The sequence below is a fragment of the Manis pentadactyla genome, chromosome 1, assembly GCF_030020395.1.
Source record: "Manis pentadactyla isolate mManPen7 chromosome 1, mManPen7.hap1, whole genome shotgun sequence".
NCBI classification, from domain to species: Eukaryota; Metazoa; Chordata; class Mammalia; order Pholidota; family Manidae; genus Manis; species Manis pentadactyla.
In genome coordinates, this window is record NC_080019.1 from 113,410,249 (window position 1) to 113,427,553 (window position 17,305).

General features: G+C 42.2%; 2 protein-coding genes across 6 annotated transcripts in view; one reads left to right on the forward strand and one right to left on the reverse strand.

Moving 5' to 3' along the window:
* Positions 1-17,305, reverse strand: part of MCF2L2 (MCF.2 cell line derived transforming sequence-like 2) — a 274,274-nt gene that overhangs the window by 73,074 nt on the left and 183,895 nt on the right. The gene's annotated exons all lie outside the window — the stretch shown is intronic.
* B3GNT5 (UDP-GlcNAc:betaGal beta-1,3-N-acetylglucosaminyltransferase 5) lies at positions 106-16,291 on the forward strand. 3 transcript variants are annotated; one of them, XM_036926720.2, is made up of 2 exons: positions 106-488; positions 12,474-16,291. In XM_036926720.2, exon 2 carries the CDS (start codon positions 12,784-12,786, stop codon positions 13,927-13,929), a length of 1,146 nt encoding a protein of 381 aa, XP_036782615.2. In that variant the 5' UTR covers positions 106-488; positions 12,474-12,783; the 3' UTR covers positions 13,930-16,291. The 3 variants fall into 3 exon arrangements, with proteins under 3 accessions (XP_036782615.2, XP_036782616.2, XP_036782617.2); XM_036926721.2 differs by lacking the exon at positions 106-488 and adding an exon at positions 631-1,310; XM_036926722.2 differs by lacking the exon at positions 106-488 and adding an exon at positions 1,353-1,568.

Sequence of the window (17,305 nt, forward strand, 5' to 3'; positions counted from 1 at the left end):
GGGCAAACAGCTCAAAGACATTCTTACAGATTCTAGCTCCTGGTTGTCGTCGTGGAGAAATTATCTCAATTAACTGAAGAGGCTGGGGGAGTGGGGGACAGGCAGGAAGCACTTCTGGAGTTGTCAAGCACAAACAGGAACAGCTTTGGGCAGGGACCCATCACCTTCACCAACACACTGGCGGAGGTGAAACCAGGGCTGGGTCCGGGCAGTGACGCCAGGAGGTGCAAGAAACAACGCCGCGCGGCACGGGAGGCTCCGGGCTGCAGCGCGCCCGCCCTCCGCCCGGAGCCCCTGATTGGGTGCGCCTAGGCCCTCTCCATCCCGCTCCCCGCCGGGGAAGCTGGCAGAGCCTAGCGCTGGCTGCCCAGTCCTCGCCTGAGTTTTAAAGTGGGCAAGTTTTGTTCTTGAGACCACTGATTTTCGCTCCAGTACCAGGAGGAGAGCCAACTTCCGACTTGGGAGTTAAGGAGCTGCGCTTGGGCTCGGTGAGTTTTGCTTTAAGCTCCATTTGAAACTGAGCTTGGCTTGATGGTTAAAATCAAGGGGTGGGGAGACGGCGGGGTGATCTCCCCACCCCCTTCTATTTTAAAAACAAACCGCCGTGGGAAGCTTTAGTTTGCAGCTTTAGTTTTCCTCTTTCTTGATTTAGGCCTCCAGGAGTTCCAGGCGTAAGTGGTGAGACGAGAGGTCTTTGAAAAAGACTAGTCTGCCCTTAGAACTCTAGCTCTGAAGAGGAAAGAAAGATGATCAGAGAACAGCAACTCAGGCAAAACTTAGCTCCCGTCGATGAGTAACTGTTGCGTGTTCTGAAAGAATGGATCATTAGTCTAACAAATTCTACCTCCTAATGAAAAGTGTATTGAGACCAGTTGTTTTATAAGGAATTAATCTATGTGATTAACTGTACGATTTTAAAAAATGCTTTGCAGCAGACCGCATCCGACTTGGGGCCGAGGCCCCTCCGGGTGTTGGTGCCTTCCCTTCGGATCAGCCGACGGGGGGAGGACTAGCACGCTTGGCGGGGATGAAGCTCAACTCCCGACGGCTCGTCCTTTGTGCCGGGGACGGGAGCGCGGCGCCCTCCGTCCGCAGTGAGGGCTTCAGGCCGCCCAGCCTCCGCCCCGCCCCTGCCCGGCAGCCTCGCCGCGCCGCGCCTCCTCGCTGGAGCCGCTCTCGGGCCACGGGAAGGGACACTCGGAGCCCCTTCTCCTTCTGGATGAGGCGAGGTCCCTGAAAGGCCGAGAGCGGAGGACAGTAGCAAGGAGCCGAAGGCACGCCCGTTCGCGCGGGCGGCTCCAGGACTTCAGGTTGGAATGCGCGCCGGGGGCAGGGCAGCGCGGCCGGAGCAGACACCCGGGCCCCAGCCCGCTGCCCCGGCCTGGCGCGCGCGGCCCAGTCGGGAAGCCGGGGCGGCCCTCCCCGCCGTGGGGCAGGCTGTCCGCCGCCCGAAAGCGCGGTGGGAAGGGGGCGCGTTGCTTCCCCGAGCGCCTTTGTTCGCGCCGGCCTGCCGGCGCGGACGCCGGGAGGCCGTGACCCCGGGGCGAGCCGCCGCCCGGGTGCGGCAGGTAGGCTGGGGGCCCGGGGCTCCGGTTGGGCTTAAGTTTCCCGGGGCCGGGCGGGCTCCCTCTCCCTGGGGACCTCGGGCGATGCGGTCGCCGCGCCGCGATGCCGAGACCCGCCCGGGCGCGGGAGCCGAGAGGCGAACACCGCGCCCTACCGGCCTCGGTTTCCGGGTGGGGGGTCCCCAACCTCGCTGCCACCCCTAGGCTGCGGAGGTGAATTCGGATAGAAATCCTGCGTGGGGTTGGAAATTAGGAAACCGCTGGATTGGGGAAGGTTTCGGCGAGTTACTGGCCGGGGAAATGGAGACAAGGAAGTGGGCAGGCAGGGGAAACTGGGAAGGGAGACCTCCTCTATCGGGGAGGTCCTTGCCACCCCTTCTTTGACTCTACCGAATTTTATTTTGCATCCTGAAGTGACGGTCTGCCGCTTACAGATAGGTCAAAGTAGCAACTTTTCACCCGCCTTTGACTACACACCCTGTATTTTTTTATTCCCCAGTGTTGGTTTTCATAGATTATGGGGTCATGTTAAAGGGACACCAATGTTGTAACCGCCACAGTGGCTGGTAGTGACTTGTAGCTCATATTTAGTAATTCTCTGGTGAAAGTACATCCATTAGAATTGGATTTGTTCCTCTGTGCCTTTATTTTGGGAAACTTTACCTGGTCCCTGTGGGGGAAGGGAGAGGACTATGAGAAGGTGAAACTGACCCAGAAAAAGATGATTGAAGGTAGTTGTATTAAGTGGTGGCACTGAAAAGATCTGTTCTGAACTTTCTGAAAGAGGGAATTGGTGATGAGCAGCTGAGGTTTCAATTTTCTCAGAAAAATTTTATGGTAGATAATATATCTTGTCGGGGAGGGGAAGCTGCTTTTTTTGGGGTCAATTCTTTTTCATTTTAAAACAAGACAAATTCAATATCTGAAATGCTGCTTCTCTCTTCCTTCCTCCCCCCTCCCACAGGCACTCTCCCGTGAGTATTTATTGAGCATCCCTGAGGATGAGGCTGACTCACACTAAGAGACCTGTTTCCCAGGCCTCACCCAGACACCTCAGATGGGGATGAGTGTTGTAACAGGGAAAGTTAAAGCTGAAGCTCAGAGAAGCTAGCTGTTCCTGAGGAAGTGAGAAATGAGGAATGATTAGGTGGCAGGCATAAATGATACTGTCTATAAATGCTTTGCCCATGAAAAATAAACAAACAAAAGCAACCTCAGAAGGTGGAGAGGAATGTTCAAAGTAAAGCACAGGCTCCAGCAAGTATAAATGTTACATTATGTCTCATTAAAATGGAGATCAAATTTTCCTTTTATAAAAGATTGATTTAAATGATGAGATTTGTAGGAAAAGGAAATAACTTTCTAATTCTCAATATAGTACAGCCTGAATAATAACTCATGGGTTTTGAAATGGGTCATCTTTTAAAATGGGTCACTTTGGTTAGAATCGTTGCACTTGGTGACTTTAAAATTGTAAAGGTAGAGTTCTTTCTGAGGACTGACAACTAGAATCTACATAATATAGGATGTGGTAGAAAGAAACAGAAATTCAGAAGGAAATAGTCTCTTCTCAAAGTAATAAAATGTATCCTATCTTTTTGGAATTTTGTATATTCTCAATTGAATAGATTCTCAATTGAATAGTTTTGCATTTTATGGCACATTATACCTTTTCTGGAATATTTCTATAGCCATTATTTTATTCCATTATTAGAATAATCTTGTGAGGAGATACATATAATATTTTATCTATGTTCTAGAAACTGAAGCACAGCAAACTATTAATGAGAGCTCTGCCATTTGACATAGAATCTCTGCCAGAAAAGATTTAGCCAGAACAGTGTAAATCTAGAATATTTTTCTTACAGTATGTATATATACAGGAGGCATAAGAATCTTCATATTTAAAGATAAGAAACTTCATTAGGTAAGATTGTAAACTTTGATTAAACAAATGTGATTTTTTATATTTTAATGCTGGAAATTCAGAGGCTAGCTTTTATCTGTAACTTATTTTTAAGATTTATCTTCCAGAGCGAAGGTGTATTCCTGGGAGCCAGTTTTCTACAGAAATATGCTACCAAGTCTGCAGGAAGAGGCCCTCAAAAGTCGAATTTAAAATACTTTATACAGCTTCAGATCCACCTCAGATTTCATATTTTATCTCTTTTATTTCTTTCCTACAACTCTTGCTACAACTTTTTGATAGTGCTCTAAGCAAAAGTAAGTTAAAAGGTTGACTCAGCACAGGTTTCATTCTCGATAATTTACAGGGTCTCACAATCTTTTGGCCATGTCATCCTCATTGAAATATATTTTTAAGTGCTTGTGGGATAAACTTCCTGTCAAGGATAGTAGAAGACCCTGTTCAGTCAATTAGCAATGTTACTTCTATTCTCAGTCTCAGCAGTTTTGGGGATGTGTGAAGACCTGGGACCAATCTGCAGCTCTGATCTGCCACCAGGTCTGGAATTTATGGAGGTGACATGGTTAACCCCATGTCTTGGTGCCTTAGTTCCTTCTGCAAAATGGGGAGATCATTTCTTGGTTGTAGGCTGTTGTGAGGCTAAAGAGTAACTCTATATGTAAAGCATTCAGAGCCCAGCCAGTGCACAGTAAACACACCCATGTTAGTAACCGTTGCTAGAGGGGGCAAAAGGAGTTTGTTTCTCCAGCAAGGGAGAACAAAACTGACAAAGAATTGTATTGAAAAGAGCAAGCAGCCCTGTCAACCCAAACAGCTATGCCTCAAGAATGAATACAGAGGGCCAGGCTTAGAGAAGCAAATGTTTGACTTCTCTGAGACTTACTTTATATTTCAGCTTTTTTGTTTCAAAATGTGTACAATCAAACTGGATACTGGAATTTTTAGTGACTTTTAATATAATCCCTCTGAAATATAGTAATACTCTCTCTTCCATTGTCACCAGTTTCCTTGGTGCTTTTCTTTACTCAGGGCCAGTCTTTACTTGTTTGTTCATTTGGTATTTTCCTCTTTGTTTTTCCCATAACCAGCAAACAGAAATCTAAAGCCATGTTTAACTTATAAAGAAACATTTAGTTTACATAGATGGGGATCTTGTTTCAGGATTCACACTGTCAGTTTTATAACCAACTTTTCCCTCAGTCCTACATCCATGCTTGCTAAGTTTTTGGTTAACACTGAATCAATAACTACCTCTATAAATGTATTTTTTGTGGTGGAATAACAACTCCACATGGCTATGATTCTTTGCCCCTGGCTTGAGATAAGTTTCATAGCTAAAGTCACAACCACAAAAACACCTAAAGACAGTTGTTGGGTAGAATTTTTCCTTATTTACAGGCGTTATATAGGGAACACTCACATTTGAAATAAAGAATAAAATACCAATTGAGAGAATATTTAATTTTTTTATACTTAAAATGTGTAAATTCAAATTTCAGGTGCTTCCTTCCTTCTGAACAAATAGCATAGGCAGTTAGTACTAAACAGTAACCACTTATGCTTCTCAGAACCAATTACTACAACTAATTTACAAAAAAAAAATCTATGAAAATCAAATTAGAGACTTCAGTAAATTCAGGGCATTTTATTCCTGATTTCTCTTAACATGAGGATTGGTCCTAGCTATGTTTAACAGGGAAGAGGTGACCGGAACAAGCAGGGATAAAAAATACTTGGAATGTAGAACAAAATGTAACATAAAAGATGGGACAAAAAAATGTTATCCTTCTTTCCTTTGAGTTATGCCTGAACAGGAACCAAAAACTGGCTCTCATATGGGGGACTTTAAGTAATAGAAGTTTAAATGTAAAAGGTATAAAGTACTAAGGCTTAAAAAAAACTGACTTACTTGAAGAGTATTATTAGTTCATACACACACTCCTGTCACTTTAAAATTTTGTGCTGAGTGGGTGTCTCACTTGCCTCTCCCTAGCCCTGGCACTGACAGTCGGTGTGCTTTATAGAGGGAGTGGAGAGGGCCAGCCAGCCTTGGGAATCTATGAAGAGGAGGTATAGTGGGGATGAGAAGGAGACAATGTATGTTCTGTCTTCCCTCTCTGTGAGGCAGGAGGAGAAGTGGTCAGCTAAGAGTGAAGAGGACAGGCCTTGGGAGAGAAGGGAGGATTTAGCATGGCTGATGAAGAGATTGTAGAGGGAGGAAGCCCAGGACAAGTAAAGGATGGTCACACAGCACTGAGCCCTCTGCCCACATCTAGATACTGCCATTGGTGGCGATGCAGTCTGCCTGGGAGGTTACGCATCTCCAGCAGGCTGGCAGGTGTGTTGCAGGAGTAGAGAAGACAGGAGTGATCTGAGGTCTCCGGACGCTGGGATGGAAGGACAGGAACCAGGGGGAGCAGGGCAAAGGTGACTGATGATCCCACCTCTGAGATGAGGGGGATGGGTGAGAAGAAGGGTAAGGAGATTGCTGGGTGGGGCAGCAGTTTAGGGGGCAGGCAGGGGGTGGGCAGAGGATTCTAGATGAATATTTACAGGTTGTGGTTGAAGAGTGAGTATACTGAAATTTGAAATTTTAGAGGCAACGGAGTTAGAGGTGAAATCACATACATTTATGTGCTGTACTTTCTTGCTGATCAGTTGTCTGGGGTATGGGGGAGGTAATGTGAACAAAATAGTGTATACATTATAAAATAAGGGTTCCATAGACTTGAGTGCTGTATGTCTACTAAATAAGATTTAGTAATATACTTTCCCTAAGATTACATGTTGTTAATATATTACAACAGTGGCCAGAAACAGTATTCAAGAAACATACAGATGGAAACAACACACATTTTAAAATTCAAACCCACTGGCTTTCTCTAGTTAACTTTACTCAGCGTTCAGGCCTCAGATTCAGTGCTGCTTCTCCTGGAAAATGCCTTCCCGAGCCTCCACCCAATTTCAGATCCTCCCAGCCGCCAGCACAATTCCCACTGTTTGCTCCATGTCTGTCTTCCCCCTCAGAGCTCCACGACAGGCTTGTCTGTCCTGCCTCTGACTGTCTCCCCCCGCCCACTTGTTACCCCAGCAAATTTTCTGATGAACTAGCCCTTTAAAATGGTTCTTTTTTCTTTGGCTCCTCCCTCTTCTCCTTCCTCCTCCTCCAGGCCTCTCTGCCCTCTCCCCCTGGAGAGCTCACCCAACTTCTTTATGCTTTACCTGGGAAAGCCCACCTCGATTCTCAGTGCTGTCCACCTGCAGTCTCAGATTACCTACTGGACTCACCTGCCTTGTCTCTCCAACACCTCACACTCCACACAATTCTAAAACCAAACATGTTCCCTCCTCCTCTTCCTTTACTGCCCACCCCAGGCCACCCAGCAGTGCTGCTGGGGATTTATTTTTCTTAAAAGGATCTTTATCCCTCTCTCCCCTCCCCACTCCCACCACCCTAGTCTAGGCCCACCTCACCTCCTCCTGCTTCAGTGCAAGGCCCTGACAGAACTGGTGTTCTGATCTCCAGGCATCCTTTATCCTTCCTGCGAACCATATGCAGACTCATCCCATTTGCATAAAGCTTAATACATATGGGTAAGGGAGTTACTGAAAACAGAAACTTCTGTGACTTCTCACTGCCTTTGACACTCACAGACTCCTCTGCCATAAGCTCTCCATAAGCAGGACCCAATCTCCTGCTTTCAAATATGCTTGTTTCTCAAAAATTTGCTATATTGTGATTCTTTCCTTTCTTGCCTGAAACAAATTGCTTTTCTTCCTGCAACCACTGAAATCCTGTTCAACCTCAGGCCCTCCTAGTCCAACTGTCACATATCTTTATTCCTAGGGACACTTCTACTATGCCTAGAGTTGGTATTGCCCAAATTAGTGTCAATATAGTATCTGTATCTTACTGTGATGTGTTCATTGTTGTTCATGTGAACTGTTTCCATGTGGGCACCATGAGTCTTGTCTGAACTAGAAGATAGGTTCTTTCAGATTGGGGACTATAAAATACCACCTCATGACTCCCATCAGGCCTGCTATAAATTACATCCATAGTAAATACATACTTGTGGGATTAACTGAAACACTGGACACTGAGGTTGTTTAACTTGAACTTAAAGCACAGACCTCAACAGATAATGAAAACATCAAATTTATAGCAGGTTTTACATAATATCTTAGGATCACAAAAGTAGACTCAACAAAGAAATGACAGCCTGGATGAGGTAGAAAAAAAAAAAACTAGGAAACTTACAGCCTCTAGGTACACTAACTAGTTTTTTCCAGAAAGGTTAAAAAGCTCTCTTGTGAAAAAATATTCTTGAGTAACTGAGGGGCACAACTCCCTGACTGGAAAGTAGTTGGGGTGGGTGTCTGTGTCTTGTCACCTTCTTTTCTGATGTTCCTACTCCTATTCTTTATTCTTCTGACTACTATTAGGAAAGAGAATACTGGATATCTGTTCCTTCTTCGCAATCAAAACAGAAGCAAACCCAAGTTATATTCCAAATATTTGCATAGATTATACTTGACTAATGATTATACTACATTGTAAATTGAAAATACATTAAGACAAAGATGCACTTAATACACCTAATCTGCCAAACAGATTAGGTAGCCTAGCTTACCTTAAATGTGCTCAGAACACTTATTTTGGCCTATAGTTGGGCAAATCATACAACACAAAGCCCCTTTCATAATAAAGTATTTATTGAATGCTCTGCTGAAAGAAAATGAGTGGGTTGTATGGTTGTTTACCCCTGTGATCGCGTGGCTGATTGGGAGCTGCGGCTCCCAGCATCTTAAGTAAATGTCTTCTGCGTATTGCGAGCCCCAGAAAAGAACCAAATCCAAAATGCGAAGTGTACTTTCTACTGAATGACTATTGCTTCTGAACCATTGTAAAGTCATAAAGTTGTAAGTTGGGGAACCACTGTAACTCGGGACCGTCTGTATTTCCCCCACAGCAGTTCTTTGTCCTGCTCCTCCGGTGCTCTTTCCTGCTCCCTATTGTCAGCAGGCTCTCAAGTATCTGTACCTTGTATTCCCACTCAGTAACAGTACATTGATATTTGCCCCCAGCTTGCAGATCAGGTCACCAAATCTGAGTACAATGAGGGTGGCCCAAGGTTACACAATAAACCTGGCCCTACGGGGTTGCCCTGTGTTTCCAGCCTGTTGATTGGTCCCTGGGTGCCTGCAGGACACAAAGGAAGCTGCTCCCACAGCATTCTGTGTGGACGCTTGCTGAGCTCACATGCATCATGGGGTCGCTTGGTATAAGGCCCAGCATTTTCCCTCTCCAGATCATGGCACTTTGAATACAGGAAAGAGAAGATGTGCCTCAGAGAAGCCTTGACTCTGTGCCAACCAGGAGAGTGGGCGCTGGTTGCCTATGTGTGGCTCCAGCAGCAAAGCCAGAGCTGGGGGCGAACATTTAGTTGGGATGAATTTAGATCATGGAGGTGCTCTTGATGGTGTGTGGGGAGGCCACCTAGTGACTCTGTTTACTTTGGAGGAGTTTGGTGTTCTTTTGTTATAAAGAAGAAGTTGGGTGCCATGAACAAGAGTAGTTCACCTTTCCTGATCTTCCCCTCATCACATCAGTGCTGTTGTGGGGGTTGGCTATGATTGGTGTGAATGGTGGTTAAATGATTCAAGCTGCTGAGGGTGGAGAAGTCTTGTTTTAGTGTTTCACATGCTGTACTGACCCTAAATAATTAGTGTGGGGTGTTGGCTTTGTGACAGGTTCTTTGTCATTTTTTCAGAAACTTACTTTGACTCTTTGAGGTCATTTGGGGAGTGTGGAAGAAATATAGGAAAATCATGTAAATACATGGCGGGGGTGGGTGAGGGAAAGAGATTGTAGTGGCTGTGTTAGCCATAGCAACACACCAACTGATGAGTATAGCCCGTTCACTGGACATACTGGGGCCTCTGTGCATCAAGTGCACTTGTGGGTGCTGAGGAGTTAGGCCGTGTGGGCTGGTTGTTTAGCTCAGACTTGTAAACAGCTGGGAACAGATGCAGAGCAACCTGGCACTGGAACCTACTGAGCACAGCTGCTCAATGGGAAGCTAGTTGCTTGTGCTTCTAAAGGTTACTCTCCTCTTTGTTTCCTGGAATAGAAACTACAGATTAATTTCAACTGAGAATTTTCTTAGCATTCTTCAATATTCATGCTGTCTTAAAATCCACCATTAAAAATTCTCTGAAAAAATTGAAGACTACAATTCCTTCAGTCTATTGTGGAGGAGGCAGAAGGGGATTTCCACCTGCAGAAGTGGGCCCCTATCTCAGTGAGCAGTGCTGAGACTGAGAGGAAGTGCCCTCCCACTTCCACCCCATGAAAGTGATTTTACAAAGTTTAGGCAGATGCCGCTACTAGGAACCGATGTTTTCTGCTGTCGTTCTCACCATACCAGCCAAAGCAAGGGGGCAGTTACTGATTTTCATCTATGCTTTAGAGCAGTATTTCTCACCTTTTTTATTGTAAGGCACATTAAAAATGAATTTTGCATTACAACGCTGAGGGCATATATACATAAAACTCCAAGTGTCATAAAATGATAGTTACACTTACTGTTTTCATTCTCTAGTCTGTTCTTTTTTTTTTTTAAATGGTGGTGGTGACTTCCTAGTGGTGCTAGCACTTTTAAAATATATGCCCTAGAGGATAAGATGTTGCCTGTGCTGTTTATCTCTGGACAAAGTCTGTGTGGGTTGGCTCTGATCTCCTGTCTTCCTTGGACTTTTCACATGCCTGGCATTTTCAGTTATCGCCCTAATGGGGAGTAATCTTGGGCGATGGGAAATACAGCTGGAGGCAAATGGTGAGGTCATGAAGGCAGTCCCATAGCCCAGGTTAGGGCGCTCTTAGTGTGTGCAGTTTGTTTCCTATCAGGGGCAAAGGGCTGGGGACTTGAGGATGAGGTCTTTGGGCACAAGAGCAGGGCCCTTTCCCCGGGAAATGTGATGTGAACCCGTAGCTGGCCTGGACTGTGAGAAGCTACCATTGTCCCTTCCCTGTCAGTCTGTTGAAAGCCCAAGAGACTGAAGTGTCAACCCTGACGGGATAGCCTACTTCTCCAGGCAGAAGGGTGTCTTTGTTGTAGTAAGCACTAGAGATAGAATCCTTGAAGAAGGGAGGTGCTATCTCCCAGTGGTGGAAGAAAAGAGACGTGTGACTGACTGGACATCCTGACCCCACTTCTTCCTGAGTGGCCAGGCATTTGAGTGGAAGGGGCTCAACCCCTATCATTGTTCTTGGCATCTACTAAGTGTCAGGCACTGACCTGGGTGCTGAGGGTAGGGTATCTACAACATCAAGGAGTTGCCTTGCATCGGGAGTTCACAGTGTAATTGGGAGAGGCAGTTAAATAAGTCAGTACAGGAAGATGGGTGTAAGAAGGTGCTGTGGTAATGCTGATAAACATCTTGGTTATGGGCTGGCCCCAAATCAAGCCTCCCAGAAAAGAATGCCTTGGAGAAGTTAGTGAGGATTAGACTTCTTAGCAAGAGGAGTAGGGCTTGCCAGGCTCCAGGACTGCCAGTGCAAAGGCTGGCAGGTATGAAACAGCAAGTGTGGCTGAGCTTTCAGCCAGTAATTTGGGATTATCAACAAGTGGAGAGCTTCGGAGAGTGTTACAGAGCTGAATTAGTCTCATGATTAGATCTGAACTTTAGAAAGTCACTCTGGGTAGAGAATGGGTTGGCCAAGGATCATTTAGTCTGCTACACGGGTCTGGGTGGGAAGTGACGATGACATGAAGGGGTGAAGAGAGATTTAAAAGAAGCAATTCATAGGATTAAATGACTGGATGTGGAATGGAGGAAAAGGACTCTCAGGTTTCTGGCACAGGTGCATGAAGTGCAGTAATACACAAAGAAAATATGGAAACAACAGGTTTTAGAGAGAAGACAGTGGAATGGGTTAGAAATGGCGTTTGGGTCACCCGTGTGCCAAATAATTACCTATCTACTTCCCTCTATCAATAAATCTATTCCCATTAATTTGCATAAAAACTTTGAGTTAAGCTGTGTTACTTCAGTTTTTCAGATTTCTGGGTTAGATGCATGATACAGTGGAACAAATAGGAAGTGGATGAGCAGCCTTGGTGTTCACATTGCCTAACTATTTAGACAGTGCTTACTTGCTATTATCCTGTGGCATCTCAGTTTTGAACATGTTAAATTTGAGGTGCCTGTTGAGTTTCCAAATGAAAAAGAACAAAAAGAAGAAAACTATAGATTTGGGGCTCACAAAATTGTTCTAGTTAGAGGGAGTTGGACTATGCTTTTGGGAAGCATATTTCAACTCCTTGATTGTGACCCTTGATTAAAAAATTTTTTTTGCTCTTATTCCTACCTTGTCTGGGGCAAACTTTAATGGGTTTTTTACTACTAAGAATTTTGTTTTCATCATTCATCTATTTTGCTTTGAATTGTAGAGCTACTTTCATCCTAACTATATTCCAAGTCAATATATTCATGGATATATCCATTTCAGAGATTTGAATTTTAAATATATAAGGTGATAGCTGTTTTGGAGGCTTTTCTTTCTTTTTAAGAGAAGAGAAAAGGGTCTCTGTATTCTGAGTGGGAAGATAGTAGAGAGTGCTTCTTTCCCTTTTCCTAAAGCAATGTATTTGCCTAAAAAGATACACAGCTGTACACTTTTCCTAACTACTAACTGCCGCATCACTTGTCCAGATCAGTCAGGTTGCAGTTAGTTTTTTTTTTTTTTTTTTTTTTTGAGAGGGCATCTCTCATATTTATTGATCAAATGGTTGTTAACAACAATAAAATTCTGTATAGGGGACTCAATGCACAATCATTAATCAACCCCAAGCCTAATTCTCAACAGTCTCCAATCTTCTTGCATTTAGTTTTTAAGGAGTGAAGTGTAGTTTGTCTCTCTTTGGAAAGTCAGTAACCCATTCCCTTGTCATCTTTTCTCTTCCTAACTGTAATAGGTTGTGCTTAACTTTCATGAAAGGAAGCACAGGAATATCTGCAGGAAGCCAGCCACTGGACCTAATGAAGGATGCCTGTGTGGAAACATTTTGATGTGTCAGTGTCCTCATTGTACAGTGTGTGCCATTCTTTTGCAGTCTCAGAGAGAATAGTATGAAAGAAAATATTTTGTGAAATAAGAAGCTCCTTTTCCACCATTAATGACCAACATGTATTAAGATGGACATCTATTCGACAGAATATGAAGTTCTATGGTCTCAAAGAAGCAAGCACCCATTGAAAACTGATCCTAAATAAAAACAGACTTGAATGGACATCAGAATGTTTGTTGGTCTTAGAAGAGTAAAAAAATGGCAGTTTGTTCATTTATTTGCCACTTGTTTTATCCTAAGCCTCATGTTTTTTTGGGGACCAATTGATAATCACATTGTGAGCCATATGAAGTCCTACTCCTACAGATACCTCATCAACAGCTATGACTTTGTGAATGACAGCCTGTCTCTTAAGCGCAGCACAGAGAGGGCTACTCGCCACCAGTACTTGATTAACCATGAGGAGAAGTGTCAAGCAGAAGATGTCCTCCTTTTACTGTTTGTAAAGACTGCTCCTGAAAACTATGCTCGACGATCTGCAATTAGAAAAACGTGGGGCAATGAGGAGTATGTTCGGTCTCAGCTTAATGCCAACATCAAAACTCTGTTTGCCTTAGGAACACCTTCTAGTTCACTGAGGAAAGAAGAACTGCAAAGAAAACTGGTTTGGGAAGATCAAATGTACAATGACATAATTCAGCAAGACTTTGCTGATTCTTTCTATAATCTTACTCTTAAATTACTTTTGCAGTTCAGTTGGGCAAACAGCTTTTGTCCACATGCCAAATTCCTTATGACTGCTGATGATGACATATTTATTCACATGCCAAATCTTATTGAATACCTTCAAAGTTTAGAACAAATTGGTGTTCAAGACTTTTGGATTGGTCGTGTTCATCGTGGTGCCCCTCCCATTAGAGACAAACGCAGCAAATACTATGTGTCCTATGAAATGTACCAGTGGCCGGCTTACCCTGACTATACTGCTGGAGCTGCCTATGTGATCTCTAGTGATGTAGCTGCCAAAGTCTATGAGGCATCACAGACACTGAACACTAGTCTGTACATAGATGATGTGTTCATGGGCATCTGTGCCAATAAAATGGGAATAGTACCACAAGACCACATGTTTTTCTCTGGGGAAGGTAAAACTCCTTACCATCCCTGCATCTATGATAAAATGATGACATCTCATGGGCATGTAGAAGACCTGCAGGACCTTTGGAAGGATGCCACAGATCCTAAAGTAAAAACAGTTTCAGAAGGCTTTTTTGGTCGAATCTACTGTGGGATGGTTAAGATAGTTCTCCTTTGCAAATTGACCTATGTGGACACATATCCTTGTAGGGCTGCCTTTGCCTAATAATACTTGAATGTTGTATGTTTTCACTGTCACTGAGCCAAACCTGGATGGAAAAACCTTTAAGTGTTTGTCTGTACCCTAAGTAGAAAGACTAGGAGACAACAAAGAAATATTTTGAAATCCCAGCCTACCAGAATGTTCCTTTGATTCTAGAATCTACTCAATGTAACTTACCTACTTCATTGCCTGAATTTATATTTAGAAAAGGTTTATGAAAACAAAACTAAAGGGACATGCTCTCACTTAATGCCACATGTATATTTGAGGTGTAGAGAAGTTATTAAGGTACCTTGGTTAGAATAACTGCTTTGGAAAATACCAAGTAAGTGTATAGTACAGTATTTCAAAGAAATGCATATATTGTTAGACCAGGTGTACAAGCTAATTTTTATTTAAGAGCACTTGGTAGAGATCATGGGGCCAGGGGAGGATTGGCATGGGAGAAAGTACATGAATCTGGTAAAAGCAAGTCTCCAATTTCTTTAGAAACAGCCAAATCACTTGTGACATCCATGTAGCTCTTTTACCTAGATAGTTGGAATCACTTAAAAATATATTTATGTCTTTTTTTCAAAGTTTAATGTGAAATTTGAGAAGTCATTAGCTCTGCCCTAACTGGTACTTTATATGGGTTTTTTTGATTATTAGAAATGACACAAACCACAGGCAGTTTACAATCCATAGGGTCCTTCTCTAGGGAGAAATCATTAATTCAAGCAAGCTGATTTCAGTTTAGTGACTTTTTCAACTGATGTTTATATACTCAATATCAGTCTGTGTTTCAGGCAGTTACTTGAATGTAATTTGCATAGAAGAATATAATAATGGAGAAGACTTAAAAATAGAAGAGATCAAAAGTCTCTCTTCTCCATAATTTACAAAATAAAATTCTTAGTGTCTAATATTAATGATTACTAAAATTAGCCCACCCCTCTCCAACAAGGTCTCATGAACCACAGTACTTTGTTCCACGTTCAGATTTTAAAATTGAGAGTATTAAACATCAAATCAAAGCTATAGTAGCTTAAAAAATATTTTCTTTTATCAATAACTTTCAGAGGGATCTTCAACTTCTAAATATTTTAAATTTGAAAGCAGAATGAAAATGATAGAGAAGTCACCAGAATGAGGTTTAAAGTATTTGTAAAGCTGTATGTTCCTTGTAATCAAAGAGATGTGGGATCTAATAGAGTAAATTTTATTTTTACACAGCAGGATGTGGCCATGATGCAAACAACCTCCCCTCACTACAGAAGAATTAGGTGATGTCTGCTTTTGGGGGATTGATTATATGAGGGGCAAAATAGTGACTTAAGCAAAGGCCATTAAACTGATTATAGAATCTCTGAGGAGGTGCCTATTGGGGAAAACTAGGATGTCTTGTTTAATTAGGTGATACTTGAAACATGCAAAACAAAACAGCTAAAATAGAATTCTCAGTAAACTGGACATTGATATACTTAATATTTTGCAGGTAGCTTTTTAATGTTTACAGAAACTGTTAATTTTTTTTCTATTTTGAAAATTGAGGCTTGTTTACATTGATTGCTCAGATAATTTAGAATTTTTAAGTAATGTCAAAGCTGCAGTGTCAACCATTCTAGCTTGTAGTGACTTTCAGAGTAGGTTCAGGGTTTCTAGATTATTACTGTCTAAATTTTCTGACCAATCTTAAAAACTAGAAAATGAAGGCATGTTTTGACAAAGCAGATTTCTAATTAATTTTTATCAGTTGAGTCTTTAATAATCATTTGCCTTTTGGCTATACATACTCTGTGTATCTATACTTGTAACTGTTTAAATTTGCCATTGTTTGAAAACATCAGTGTCTCTCTGGCCATCGAAATGATCTTGTTTACAGCAATACTTTTGTGACATTATTTATTTGTGAAAAAACTCTCCTCAACTGTGTTCATCTTTTTATTTTTGCTTAGAGTAGAATGGAACAGATTTAAATTTAAAGGAAATATGAAAGCACTTCCCTTTTTAATAAGGAAATTGCTAGATGCCTCCTTCATCAGACTTAAAGTACTGAGAAGAATATTTGTAAATAAAAGGATTCCAACCTTTTAAAAAGGAAGGAAAAACTTTGTGGTGCTGCAAGGCTGTCTTGAAAATAGTCAACAAAGGGAAAATAAAATCAGCCTGGATGGTCACTTGAGTAGAAGATGGTTGTACACAGTGTTATTGCGAAAAACGTTTTACCTCTTGGTTGATTTCCATCTTTTTTCCATATTATTAATTTTATACCAAAATGTTAAATATTTATATTATTTGAATTTTACTCTTATATGGCAAAACAATTAGTGGGTTTTTAAAAATAAATCTATGATTTCCAATAAACAACTTGAAATTGTCAGCATATTTTATAAAGGTTTTTTTAAACTGTGTGATTTCCATTTGTTTATATAATCAACCTGTACGTACTCTTTAATGTCAGAGAGGCCTGTAGTACACAGCCTTAATCCTACCGCTGTTCAGACTTGTTTCTGCACCCAGGATTGAGGATTATTGTCCTTTGCATTATGGAGCCACTTAAAACACCTCTTTCGTTTGCTAAATGACTTATGCTGGTATTAAGTAGGGGAATTCTCTCTTAATAGACTCTTCAGGAAGGGATGAAATAAAAGCCTATAGGCATAGTGTCATATTTTCCTTTTATTTGATAATTAGCTGCCTAATAGTAGATTCAAACTTAGTCCTAGTCTCTTAATGTCAGGGATGTTCTTAGGCCTGCTTTGTCGTGCTCAGTTGTATTTGTACATAGTATGTTCTCACCTGCCTTTCACCTGATTCCTGCTTAATTCTTAGCCTGATTTATGGTGTGATTCAATCCAAATGTTTTTAAAATTTGGAAGCGTCTGAATTATTTGGATGTAGTAGAACCAACCAAATTATACTTTTTTACTTGTGAGGCATGGTTGGGATATTTGTAGTTGGGACTAAAGTGATGATTACTTGGAAGAATTAGTTAACTTGACCTATATTTAGGACTTGAATTCAACACCATAGCTGCAGTGAGAGTCACACCAGAGAATTCTTGATATGCGAGGCTATTCATTCTATTAATAATGAGAAATGTAAGGTGTCTTCCTGACTGTAATTCCCTGCAACTCTCGTTCTCCAGTGAGACAAGCCTCAGGTATAGTTTTCATTATGATATTGCTTCACTCCAGACCATAAAGGCTTTTTACTGCCTCCAGCATCAAATCTGATCTCTTCTACCTGGTTCAAGGCCTTATGTAATTTTCCTTTATTTCTTCATTCTCTGTAGCCTTATATTTCCCACTGCTACTATATCATCCATCACTCTAGACCATACCTAGTCACTTGTAAATTCGTTACCCTTTCCAGATATAATGTTTCTTCTGTACGT

Excerpts from the sequence above, each read along its gene's own strand:
- B3GNT5 (XM_036926720.2), top strand. The coding sequence starts at position 12,784 with ATGGACATCAGAATGTTTGTTGGTCTTAGAAGAGTAAAAAAATGGCAG.